The sequence below is a fragment of the Ictalurus punctatus genome, chromosome 15 (assembly GCF_001660625.3).
Source record: "Ictalurus punctatus breed USDA103 chromosome 15, Coco_2.0, whole genome shotgun sequence".
Classification (NCBI taxonomy): Eukaryota; Metazoa; Chordata; class Actinopteri; order Siluriformes; family Ictaluridae; genus Ictalurus; species Ictalurus punctatus.
The window spans coordinates 20,560,297-20,573,501 of NC_030430.2; the positions used below are offsets into that span (position 1 = coordinate 20,560,297).

General features: G+C 38.2%; 1 protein-coding gene across 1 annotated transcript; it reads right to left on the reverse strand.

Annotated features, from left to right (window-relative positions):
• Nucleotides 1-2,018: 2,018 nt before the first annotated feature.
• Nucleotides 2,019-13,073, reverse strand: arf3a (ADP-ribosylation factor 3a). The gene is made up of 5 exons (XM_017487696.3): nt 11,391-13,073; nt 6,539-6,705; nt 6,283-6,393; nt 5,669-5,793; nt 2,019-4,686 (listed from the first exon to the last, which is right to left on the reverse strand). The coding sequence occupies exons 2-5, from the start codon at nt 6,684-6,686 to the stop codon at nt 4,525-4,527; spliced, it is 546 nt and encodes a 181-aa protein (XP_017343185.1). The 5' UTR covers nt 6,687-6,705; nt 11,391-13,073; the 3' UTR covers nt 2,019-4,524.
• Between the last annotated feature and the right edge of the window lie 132 nt (nt 13,074-13,205).

The window sequence follows — 13,205 nt, forward strand, 5'->3', positions numbered from 1 at the left end:
GTAGTATTTAATCACTAATAGATGTTCAACTGTTGTTCAGCACCTGTAGCTTTACCTACCAAAGGCACACTTAAATCACAATTAGCACTTTATTATTATTATAATTTTTTTCAAGTGTTTTCTGTGTGCTTTTCTTACTACATTACATCCCCAACAGAGTTTTTAGACTGTTGGCATTCTTAGTCCATGACTCAGTGAACCAGTATCAGGATGTATTTATTGATAGAGACTTCAAAACACTTCTGTAAGTTACTCTGGGTGAGGGCGTCTGCCGAATGCCATAAATACAGATGTAAATGTAAATCCATTTTTCCACATTCACACACAAAATATCATGTAAATACTGATCACCAGAATTCTAATACCATACCGTACAGTTCAATATACAATTGTACTCTTATGTATTTTTGATTATGTACACAGCATACATTGTTACTCTCTAGTTTCTTTTTTAAAAAATGTTAATTTTTACCAGTGTATTTTATTTTCCCCTTACTTCGTATTATCTCTTATTCTTATTTAAGAATTCTTTGTTGGTGGAGCTCTATGCAACTTAAGAAATTCACCCATCTGTTATACTCTATTGTTGTGTATACCATGTGACCTGTGGCAATAAATCTAAATAAAATATTTTCAAAAATAAATCTAAATCTAAGATGTCCCTGAATACTTTTTTAAAGTACAAATTAAAGATGGGGATTTTTTTATCTGCCATTTTTGTTGATAACATAAGGCAAACATCAGATTATTCAAAACACTAAGGGAAAAGAGTCATTAGACATAAAAATATATATATATATATGGTCTTAATGGTGCATCACCATTAAATTAAGCTTGTCAACAAAAAATACATGTACCACCATTGAAATATTGTCAACCCTTTAGAATCAGTTCAGTTTGTGCTTTTCACCACATTTACCCCCAGGTCTGGTCATTCCGCCTGCTTCTTTAACCCTCAAACGATCGTTAAAGTGGAATATTGAAGTACTATTAGAACAATCAGCTCCATGCTGGCCCCCTTGCCCTCTAAATGAGCTGAATTTCCATGCACCACTAACACACTGCTTCAGGTCCGTATCGCAGGCTCAGCGCTGGTGGCCAGGGTCTGGCTATGGGGGTGGGCTGGCTGAGCTTCAGCACCCCGCGCTCCCATCACGCATTGATGAATTGATTGCTGCACTGCTGCCAGTGTGTCTGTGCCCTGGGCGAGAGCGCCCCGGTTACGAGAGGGAATCCCAGCAATGGCACCTGCCGCGGTGCCGCTATTGTGTGCCGCCTGCAGGGGGCATCGGGGGCTGGTAGCCCGGAGAGAGCTGCCCTGACCCACATACTGCTGTCACACCCCTGGAGACACACTGTGAGGGCAAGCAGGGAGGTGTGTGTGTGTGTGTGTGTGTGTGTGTGTGTGTGTGTGTGTGTGTGTGTGTGTGTGTGTGTGTGTGTGTGTGTGTGTGTGTGTGTGCGTGCGTGCATGTGTGGGATAAGCCAGGGAAAACAGAAGGCGAGACACTGGGCACCTTGGTGAGAGGATTTTCACAATTCCCACTGCTAGAATTTTCAGAGTTAGTGATTAATGTTGGCAGAGAGAGAGAGAGAGAGAGTAGTTAAAAAGGTTTAAAAAGAAATGAGAAGTGCAGGTATATAGCTTCTCTTTCTGTATCCATGGCAGCATACTTTAAGAAAAGATTTATGGCTTCCTGTCATGTCACACAATGTTATTAATATAAAGAGGCACATTTTCTAATTAAATACTAAACCATGAGAAGGATGAAATACATGGTAACACAGCTCCACATCCCACAACCTGAATGCTACAAATAATATACTAATGATAAATGAAATCAATAAGCATTTCTGATATAGCTGGTATAATGCGTTTGTATGTTTTTGTGGACAATAAACAAAAAACCGAAAATATTTTGATTACAATATTTTTTTATAAATACAGTATTTTTAAATAAATATTGTAATCTATATTGTATTTCATACAAATAATTTCTGCAGAATAAGCAAAAGTGCTCCTTTTTTGTCACAGAGAGTTTATTGGATGTTTTTTTTCGATAAATTATTGGATATATTCACACAGGTAGATACATTGTATTAATGGCAGTCAATCATCTTATCAACATTTTAACAAGTAAGTGATAATAACCTGATGTGTATATAGTCTTGCACTAATATGATATAAAGGTTTACTAATAAATAAATAAATAAATAAAAATAAAGTTAAAAAAAAAAATCACTTTCTGTGATGTCATGAATGGAATGGCTGATAATTATGTTTTATATTAAACCATTTGTTTAAACCATGTTGTATAAAGATTGTTCATGGGGCAGCGTCAATAGTACAATAAGTTAAGAAACACACATTTCTGTGAGTAGAGAGACAACTTGAGGTATCATGGGATGCTGTGTTATAACACGCCGTTGTTGACTGAATTGATTAATTTAACCATTAAAATCTCAGCATCAGTACAGAAATTATGGATGCTTAAAAAACATGCTTTGATCAGCAGCACATGACTTAATACAAATTTCTTTCCAAATATTACAACTCATTGTTCTCATTCACCAATGTATGATGAGTGATATGAATACAGTGGCTTCGAAACGCACTAAAGAACTCAAAGAACCACTCACGGAGCTATAGAGAGCTAGTCTTTTCTAACGCACAGCATCTAATAAACACATGCAACAGATTTGATGAAAAAGCAGAGCACACACTACCATGCCAGAGAGGCAACATGCAAGAACAGTAAATCATTTTGACTGAGGTGTAACTGATGATCCAAGAAATGTGCAGCCACTGTATCATTCTGTCAAGTCAATGTCTACATGCCAAAAAAATCTAAATAAATAAAGAGTAGGGATCATGTCATCTGTCTGTGCACAAACGCGCAGAGGCCCGCTCAAAACAGGGCAATATACGCAGGCAGTCAAAACGTAATGCTGTTTCACAACAGATCTAAATGCTAATAAAACACGGACTGTTACGGTAAAACCTCAGTAGTAGTACTCTAGCAAAAACATATCGAATAGAAACACACCTAGCACTCTTGGATCGTTCTGAGCAACAACATTCACTTCAATTTGTTTCCTGTACCCAGGACCTCTGAGCCATGAGGGCAGCACATTATAATAGTTTAAATGACCTGCATTTAACATTACACACTCTATACCACAGTAATAACAAAAAATCAGCATCATTCCTTATTACTGATTACTGAACAGAGTTGGGTAAAACACGTTACTGTATTTTAATTGCTTTTTCTGATAACAGAAATGTTCATGTTTATGTCATTTGATTACAGTTACTGATGTCAATCAAATTCCATTACTTGCGGTCCAAATTTATGGTTAAGAAAACAATATTACGTAAAATGCATTTAAAAAATAAATCATGTTTTGGGCAGCGGCCAGGGGCGTAACCTGGCCTGGGTACTGGGGGCTGTAGCCCCGAAGATTTTTTCTTTAGCCCCGAATAATTCTCTACTTGGAGCGGTTTGTCACTACGTAACTGACGTCAGTAAAAGAAGACGTTGGTCTCGTAATTTTATTTCTTCAGTGAACGGAGGCGAGACCAATCAGACAGGGTTTAGAGGAAAATACGTGGAAATACTCTTGTATTATTGGCTGACAGTCTCTCATTCTGCCAAACGCTAGCTCACTGTCAGTGTGAGGAAAAATGGATATACGCCGATTTTTATTTTTAAACCAGTAAAGGGGTTGAAACTGAAATAAAATCCTCTGATGCTGAGCAGGAAAACAAGGTGTGTAAATGAGTTCCAGTTTACATGAACATGATATGAGCAGAGCATAAGGAAAGATATACTCTGCATGGCACTGTAGCAGCTAAACCCATACAATGATAGCTTAGCTATGCCTCTCCTTTGGCTAGCGACACCAAACTAGCCTAGTTATAAAAGTTTTATATTTTATCGGTCTGGTATTCCTACAAACAGTGACAACACCTGAGGCAAGTTTTATGAGAAATCCAACCTGATCATATCCTCCATTGACATGCGCTAAAATTACTGAAATAACTATGAGTTTCACTTTGTAGTGTATTTTTGAATGTTTGATAGGTTTTGAAAGTAACTGGAAAGTAAAGTAATTAGTAATCTGATTACTTTTTACATGCAGTAATCAGTAATGTAATCAGATTACAACTTTAAAGTAGTAATTAGTAATCTGTAGTGTATTATTTTCTTTGAGTAACTTACCCAACACTATTACTGAATCACTTCAAGTCACACCATTCAACTACCTTTCTGGCCACTAACAAAACAGAAAAAAACATGATATGGAGATGTGCTACTTATTTTCTATCATTATATAATCATAGTAGATTCAGCAGAATGGGAGTGGGGGTTTAAAGTGACATTTTTACAAAGTGTGAAAAGTACAGGCTAAGCAGCTGGACTCAGAGCTGGCCTGCTCTCTCCACTCTCATCTTGTAAACACAATAAAAAAACCCACTGGTGCTCCCTGATGAGCTGCAGCTCAGCCGTCCACAGATTCGACTCACTTCTTGTTCTTGAGCTGGTTGGCCAGCCAGTCGAGGCCCTCATACAGGCCGTCGCCGCTGGTGGCGCAAGTGGCCTGGATGTACCAGTTACGGTGGCGGAGTGAGTGAAGGCCCAGTTTGTCAGTGATCTCTGCTGCGTTCATGGCGTTTGGCAGATCCTACATATCAGAGTGAAGAGAAAAGTTGCTCAGACAGGAGTAAATGGCTCAAATGTCAAATTTAAAACAAAGAAGATATTAGAGATTTTCTTAACTAAAGTGGATGGGCATCACTGACATGGATGAATATGGTAGAATAGTTTACAGAAATATATTTTCTATAAACTGAATAAATATTCATTTGAATACTAATATGGCTAATATGAATATCACTTTAGAATCACTGATGTAATTTCATATCATTTTGATCAGTGTCAGTTTATGAACAAATACAGATAATGATACAATATATACCCTAGGGGTGTAAAGCAATATCTATATCTGTCTTGTGCTCCAAATATCTGTCTCTGAATGTGGATTTAAACCCAAAGTGGACATTCATTAAAAAAAATAAGTAAATAAAATCTAAACCCTACCACTATGCCATTGGGAACACAATGGAAAAAACAGAGGTATAAATGCCAGCACTGTCATCACTGTGTGTGAGTTCTGGCTCAACCTCAGCTACATCGCGTGAGTTCATAACTGGTCTCATTTAGAGTTCTACTTGCACAGTTAATCTTTTTATTTGTTCCTGCCTGCAATATTTTTAAACAAATATAGTTGCCTCTATTTCCCAAAACATAAACAAAATAGTAGCCTAATTTAAACACATGTGACACTGACCAGGCAGTTACTAAGGATTAAAGAATGAATGCTGTAAATACACTGCGCAGCACCACATGTTCATCTCATTGAATGTGGTGTTTCATTGACTTGCAAGATTCATATCTGACCTCTTGCTCAAGCTGTTGAAAGAACAACCTCCTGCTTGTTCCTATTTGTGTCTGTATTTGTATAGATCATATCCCTAATGTACAGGATGACCAAGTCTGAAAGAACTTGCAAAAAAAAAAATGTCTAGGGAAACTTCAACAGCCCTAAAATATTCTTGTGTATTCTTAAATAATAAATCTCCAGATGAGGGGGAAAAGTCTCTTGCCTGCTTGTTGGCAAACACCAGCAGCACTGCATCTCTCAGTTCATCTTCAGCTAGCATCCTCATCAGCTCTTCTCTGGCCTCATTCACCCTCTCTCGGTCATTACTGTCCACCACGAATATCAGGCCTGACCAAATACAGAGAGGCAAACTCTCAACATGCCACTGAAATTACACACTCGAAGTTCCTATACGATGTCAAAGTTATTTAAAATAACCATTTAGAATAACCCTGTAGATGCAAAGTATTTGTACAGTAACGGTACATTACACCATCATGAATAACAAGAGTACCAGTGTAATACAATACTGTTGGTTCCAGGTGTCACTGTTTAACATTTTCAGCTGTGCTGTAATTACACCAAGCCCAAATTCGAATGCCCCTCTTCCATGCTCTATTAACACTGTTATACACACAGGCATTATGTGCATTTAAATTAAAATGAAAAAGGAAGCATGCTCTTGTTCTATTACACACATAGTGGCTGGTTATATAACATGATTGGGAAGCGGTGTAGATTGAAGGGAAGAGGACTTAAATGATCCTTGGTAATTATTCTTGGGATAATATAAGATGTAGAGATGATGTTAGGTATGCAGGTACAATAAAAACTCACCCTGTGTGTTCTGAAAGTAGTGTCGCCACAAAGGCCTGATTTTGTCCTGACCACCGACGTCCCACACTGTGAAACTGATGTTCTTGTACTCCACTGTCTCCACATTAAACCCTGAAAAAAGTCAAAGAGGATCTCTACTGTCAACAACAAGGTTTAAAAAAAGAAATCTAATTCCTGAAAGATTTGTTAATTAATCACGTATACTGCATGTAACTTATATTAACCGTAAAAAATGTTGTCTAAGAAGTGAATGTACCGATGGTGGGAATCGTTGTGACTATCTCTCCAAGTTTCAGTTTGTACAGGATTGTGGTTTTCCCAGCTGCATCCAGGCCGACCATCAAAATCCGCATCTCTTTTTTCCCTATAAGACTCTTTAGGAGGTTGCCAAAAATGTTCCCCATGGTAGCTGGCTGGCCTTTCCTTCAAACAAAACAAAAAAAAGATATCAGATGAAGAGTTACTAAATAGCAATCATGAGCTTATATCAAATATTCATTTGTGGAGCCACAGTCCTGCTAAAATAAGATGTCAAATACTGTCCTTATTACAGAGAGACCTACCATGCAGTCCTTTTAATAGAAAATATATTCAGAGCACTGTATTTAATGCAATAACAGTCATAGTAGATTTTTGTTTTTGGTACATCACTACAATTCTAGAGAATCAGTCTTATTGATATGAATGCCTTTTTGGTAAAATGAGTAAAATCCAAAAAGTTCTGACATTTACAGTGCACTGAAAATGTACTTTGTATTTTTTTGTTTTTGTGTATATCTCATACTAAATAGTTTTAGATCTTCAAACGAAAAACAACATAAAACAAAGACAACGTGAGTAAACACACAATAGTTATTATTATTTTATTTTTTTTATTGAAGCAAAAAAAAAATATCCAACACCCATCACCAATGTGGAAAACTTAATAGCCCCATTGAACTTAAAATCTGGCTGTGCCACCTTTAGCAGCAATAACTGCAATCAAACACTTCCGAGATCAGACTTTCACTTATTTCTAGGACTAGAACCTACTCCTACGCTTTGGATCATTGCTTTGCTGCATAATCCAGTTGTGCTTGAGTTTCAACTTACAGAATGAAGACCGGACATTCTCCTTTAGGATTTTCTGGTAGAGAGCAGAATTCACTTTTCCCTCAATTATCGCAAGTTGCCAAGGCCCTGAAGCAGCAAAGCATCCCCACACCATCACACTTCCACCACCATGCTTGACCGTAGTTATGATGTTCCTTTTGTGCAATCCTTGTTTGGTTCAGGCCAGATGTAACAGGACGCCTCTCTTCCAAACAGTTCCACCTTTGACTCATCAATCAACAGAACATTCTCCCAAACGGTTTGAGAATCATCGAGGTGTGTTTTGGCAAAATTCAGACGAGCCTTCTGGGTTAGCAGTGGTTTTCACCTTGCCACTCTTCCATGGGTGCCATTTTTGCCCAGTGTCTTTCTGATAGTGGAGTCATGAACAGTGACCTTTATTGATGCAAGAGAGGCCTGTAGTTCTTTTCAACTCTGATGATGTCCTTGGGTATTTTGGAACTTCTGGGATGAGTTGTTGCTGTGCTCTTGGAGGAATTTTTGAAGGCTGGACACTTTTGGGAAGGTTCATTTCTGTGTCGACTTTTTCCATTTGGAGATAATGGCTCTCACCGTGGTTCTTTGGGGTCCCAAAGCCTTTGAAATAACTTTGTAACCCTTCCCAGACTGATGTATTTCAATCACCTTCTTCCTCATCATTTTTGGAATTTCTTTCAACTTTGGCATAGTGTTAATGTGTAAGACCATTTAACCAACTTCATGTTGTTGAAAAAGTGTAGATTTGATTGAACAGGGTTTGCATTCATCAGGCCTGGTTGTGTCTAGTCCAGCTGAACCCCATTATGAATGCAGTTTCTTATTTAATTAGCAACTATGGGGGCAAATACAATATTTTTCACACAGGCCCGGCTGGTATTGGATAATTATCAATTAAAAACTGCATTTTGTGTTTGGTCAGGTTGCCTTTGTTTTATCTTAAATTTAGTTTTAATTTATGAAACAATTTAGTACGAGATATATACAAAAACAGAAGAAATCAGATACTTTTTCACAGCACTGTACATATTTTCATTATTATATCCAACAACACTGTTGAATATGATTGAAAAAGGTGATCAAAAGGTGCTGATTTTGCATAACAGCAGCTCTGACAATAGTTTATATTATATTTATATTAACGTGCTCATTCTTCTTCATTATCCTTTCTGTAGTGACACCTACACATGGACCTGTACGGCAGACACTGCACACAAACGCATTTAAATAGCCCGTGTAATTGTTGATATGGTGAGGTTTTCTGTGAGGACATGGTTGTTTAGGTGAAGGAGCCTTCGGTGTCAGCGTTTGTAACATTCAGAAGTGAAGCTTTAATTTTTCAGACACAAGGAAGTCTTTAGGACAGAGGATTTTGAGTTTTGTGGTCGCTCAGTAACATGACAAGCTGCATTTTTGTTTTAATGGTACGATTACAAGATTGCACCTTGGAGAGCTAAAATAAAATTTCTCCCATGTGTGTGAGAGAGAACATGTTGTTTCCTGACAATGTGTCAATCCTGGGATTGGACCTCACAAATGTTCATGGACTAGCTCAGAACTTTAACTGCCCATATTCTTACACTGCTGTGGATCTTCACACCACAAAGCTCCAGGCAAAACATTTTTCCCCCACATGGATTTTGAAAGTGAGCAAATCCTGAAACTATGCAAACTGCTTAATGGTCCTAATATTTTTAACTGAAGATTGTTTCTCATTATGCAGGAACTTCAAACTCGAAACCAAAACAAACCGTTCGATAAATCATTTCACTGCACAGAACACAAAAATGGCAAGACAGTATAAAGAACATACAGAAAGTTATATTTGTCGGACCTTTTAGTTCTTGAACTGGGATGACCACACTTTATAATGCGGTGTACTGGGCATCAATTTTCCTGATGTCAGCTCTACAGCTTGGTTTGCAGTTAGAGAGCTTTAATGGCAAACTTAGCCATGAGTGCAAGCAGGACATGGATGACCCCATTTGCTGCCATTAACAACCTGCAAGACGGCACACTTTACAGTACATTCTGGGTACAACCAAAAGTACTGTGGAAACCAAAAACCTGGTGTAGAAGATGTTTATGTGTCTAAGGACTGGAATTAGAAATATGTTTCAGTACTTTTTCTTAATTTTTTTTTTTTAAAAAGCAGCCGTACATGACAACGTTTCAACAAAAGCGTCACAAGTAGGACAAGACAGAAGGATTGCACATATATAGTATACGGCTGGGTAAATATGCTAAAACAATAAAGTAAGGCCACAAATCATTTCAAGTCTTGGTCCTTTCGAGCAGCATTACTGATCACCATAGCAACAGAAGAGCAAGAAAAGAGCAGTGAGCTCATCTGGAATGATTTAGTGTAACATTATTACTCGCTGTCTTAATCTTTACAGTAAGAAATGACCCAAAATGCGAGCCTCACATGACTCATAAGAGTGTCACCATGATGAGCCTGAGCTCTGAGGCTATTTCTTTAAACTAAAGAACACTGAGGTCCGTTCGCTTACATTGAATTATACGCTGACAAAACGGAATTGCTGTGGTTTTACTTCAATTTTTTCGTCTAACAGGACGGACAGTAACTAGATAGGCTAGCTGTATTACTAGAATGGAAAATATGGTGGATGTTTATATGAACGGGGTGGGAGTGGGTTCTTTATATTATAATGCATGTGGATGGATTAAAAAGAAAATAAGAACAGAATCTGACCTCGACATTATAGCCTAAACACACTCAGAAAAAAAGGGTACCTTTTTTTCCCCTGTACCTTTCCTGGTCACTGGGGTGGCACCTTTAGAATGTATCGTGAACCTAGAAAGGTGTATGTAGTGCACAGTTCCTGATGGGTGTGCAGTCAGGCATGCAAAATAAAATAAAAAATAAACTTCACAGAACCTCTCTGAACGTAATACATCTATGAATATTAGGCTCATTATTTAAACGTCTACAGTAATATTTCGGCTATTTGTCGGAGTCATAGAGCTTAGAGCCTACAGGACTCATTAGGTCCAAGCTGATTATTTATATAGGTGACTATATATTATGTCTAAAGCTATGCTGTAGAGTTTTGGATTAAACTCATTCAATTCAAGCGACCAGTAGCTATGAGAACTCGATAATAAATACAACATTTGATTGTGGTGGGTCATGATTGTCTCCACTGTAACAAAATGTCAAATAATCTCAGATCCCTGTGGATCCTCAAACCACACTTTGAGAACTGCTGATGTAGGTCCAGGTCTTGCACATTCTTTGCTTTTCCAGCATCTTCTGACACCTTTCCGACAGCGGCTGTATGATTTTGAGATCCGTCTCGTAAACAGGGACTATTAAACAGCTATTACAAAAGGTGCAAACATTTCTTAATAAAAAGCACTAAATAAACAACAACAAAAGGCAATTTATTATTTATTTATTTTAATTATTAACATTTTCAGATTCTGCAAGGCATAGGCTATGTAAATTTCTGACATCAACTATATTTACCTTAAAGCTTTTTAAAATGTACACTATATCCACACATATTTCTAGGTAATAGATACATATTAAAAGGTACAAAAAATATATTGTGTGCATCACCCCAGTGACAAGGAACGATACAGTTTGGGACTATTTTTTTTGTTTGTTTGTTTCTGAGACTGTAGCTATTACATTTAACAGCTATTTGAAGCGATTCCCTTAACACCAAGCACTCAGAAAGATTAAAAAATGAAGCTACAACGCTTGATAGGACATTGTTAGTTGTAGAAGTGATGATAGTTTATTGTTTTAATACATGAAAATATTTACACCCAGTACCCAATCCGTTTTAAAATTAAAAACACCTTTCCCACACCGTACTCTGACAGCTCTAGTGGCCTAAACAGCCTACCGGTAAGCTGCAAAAAGACCCTCTGTCTCCTTTTGTCTGCAATTTATTAACCTATTGTATAAAACATACCCGCATATTAAATGAGCAGCGTTTCAATTTATCCATTTTGTTTAAATTCAACATATCCTTTGAGCGACTCACCTCTGACAGCGACGCCGGACAAGTACACTCCAATCGCCTCGTGCGGGTCTCGCGATAACAGCGTTAGAGCTTCGGTGTTTTATGATCTCGCGAGATTATCCAAGGCATCTGTGTAGCGTTCAAGTGATGCTTCTTGCATCCGTGTTGTTAATTACATGCACAGGATGGTACCCAGGACGCATTTAATCATCCGAGAGGACGAGACATGGTTTGTAGCTTGGAACGTGTTTTAAATTAAAAGTAAAAGCAAGATTATATAACATTTCAGCTGGGTGCGTGTTTTTTTTTTTTTTTTTTGTGAAGGTTGTATTTTTAGCCAGCTAGACTACAGTGCATTTTATAGAATAAAATCTATGCAGTAGGTCATTAGTGAGGCAAATAGACTCAGACATATCCACTGTGTTTAATTATTCAGCCAAGACTGAACTGAATAAATAAATAATGACAGGACTTGGCAGGCTGAAGTGTGTTCAGTCATCAGAAGGAGAGCAAAAGAGCCTCTTTGTGTGGATTTTTTTTTAAAAAAAGAAAAAGGATTTGCTGTGAAACTTGATTATGGAAATTTTAATATACTGAATAAATTTTTACCATACATTCAATTTATATTTTGAAATATATTTACAATGCACTGCAGTACATTCCATCTTAATATTCAAGATTTTTTTGTTTGTTTGTTTGTTTTTTTTTTAAATTATTTTTACATATGTATTTGTAGGCTACTGTAAACTAGTAGCCTATGCAGGATCTCACAGTGGCACATTGCTGAACGAGAATCATCAGTGCCTGCATAAACATTGCTCTGATGTAATCAAAAGTGTCTTTTCCAGTGTCGTTTCACATGCCGCACCGTCTGTCAGAGGCTCTGTGATAGATGTGTTTATCAGTTCGGTGGTTTCAGAGAGGAGAGAGAGCCCGGAGCAGATGTTTGCAGCTGCACACCAGATTATGGGGTGGAGTGGTGAGTGGGGGAGCGCGTGGTGATTCTGGGAGTTTGTGGGGGTTATGGCAGGGGACTTACAGTGCGTACGGCTTGTGGTGGGGGTGGGAGTTATAATTTAAAGGAACCTTTCCTCTGAAGTGTTTGCCAAAGTGAACCCCGGCAAACACAATCACAAGTCGGGTTGGTTAGGCTTGCAGAACTAATGAGGACTTGCACGTTGAGGCGATCGCTTTGATGTTCTGGGTAGCTGGCTCCTTGTTTTTTTCTCTGCCTTTCTCGCTTTATCCTTGTCCCACATCAAAAAGCATAAGGGTAGGCTGGACACAGAGCCCAGAAGCAGATGTTTGCAGCCGTGTTCCTCCCTTTTGATGTACTGTATAAGCAATGTGAAAGTACATATCAATATATCTACCTATCTGTGTGTCTATCTGCCCTCACATACATCTTCCCTGGTGGCAAATTGAACAATATTCTTACCCAGCATTCGATCTGTGCCCGGTGTTTTCCCTTTTCTCCTTTTGATTTCAGAGTATCTGGTTGTCATTATTCTAGATGCTGTCAGTATGCTGCTTTGTGTGTGTAAGTGGCTGCATAGTGCTGCCAGGGTGGAAGGGGGGGGGGAGCTATTGAGCCCCTCTGTCTCACACATGGGAGAAACAACGACAGGAAATTCCCTTTTGCAGCAGCTCCAGGGTGAAATGATGAAGGAATGAAGAAATGCAAACCAGAGATCGAGCACTTTATCATTCTACACCACTCTGCCTCCTTGACTGTGATGCTAAATACCACACAAGGTCAGTTTGAGTCATGGACACGTCGGAACAGTCCACTTTGATCAGCCAACCCCGCAGTGGCATAAACAACAATATAAGTGA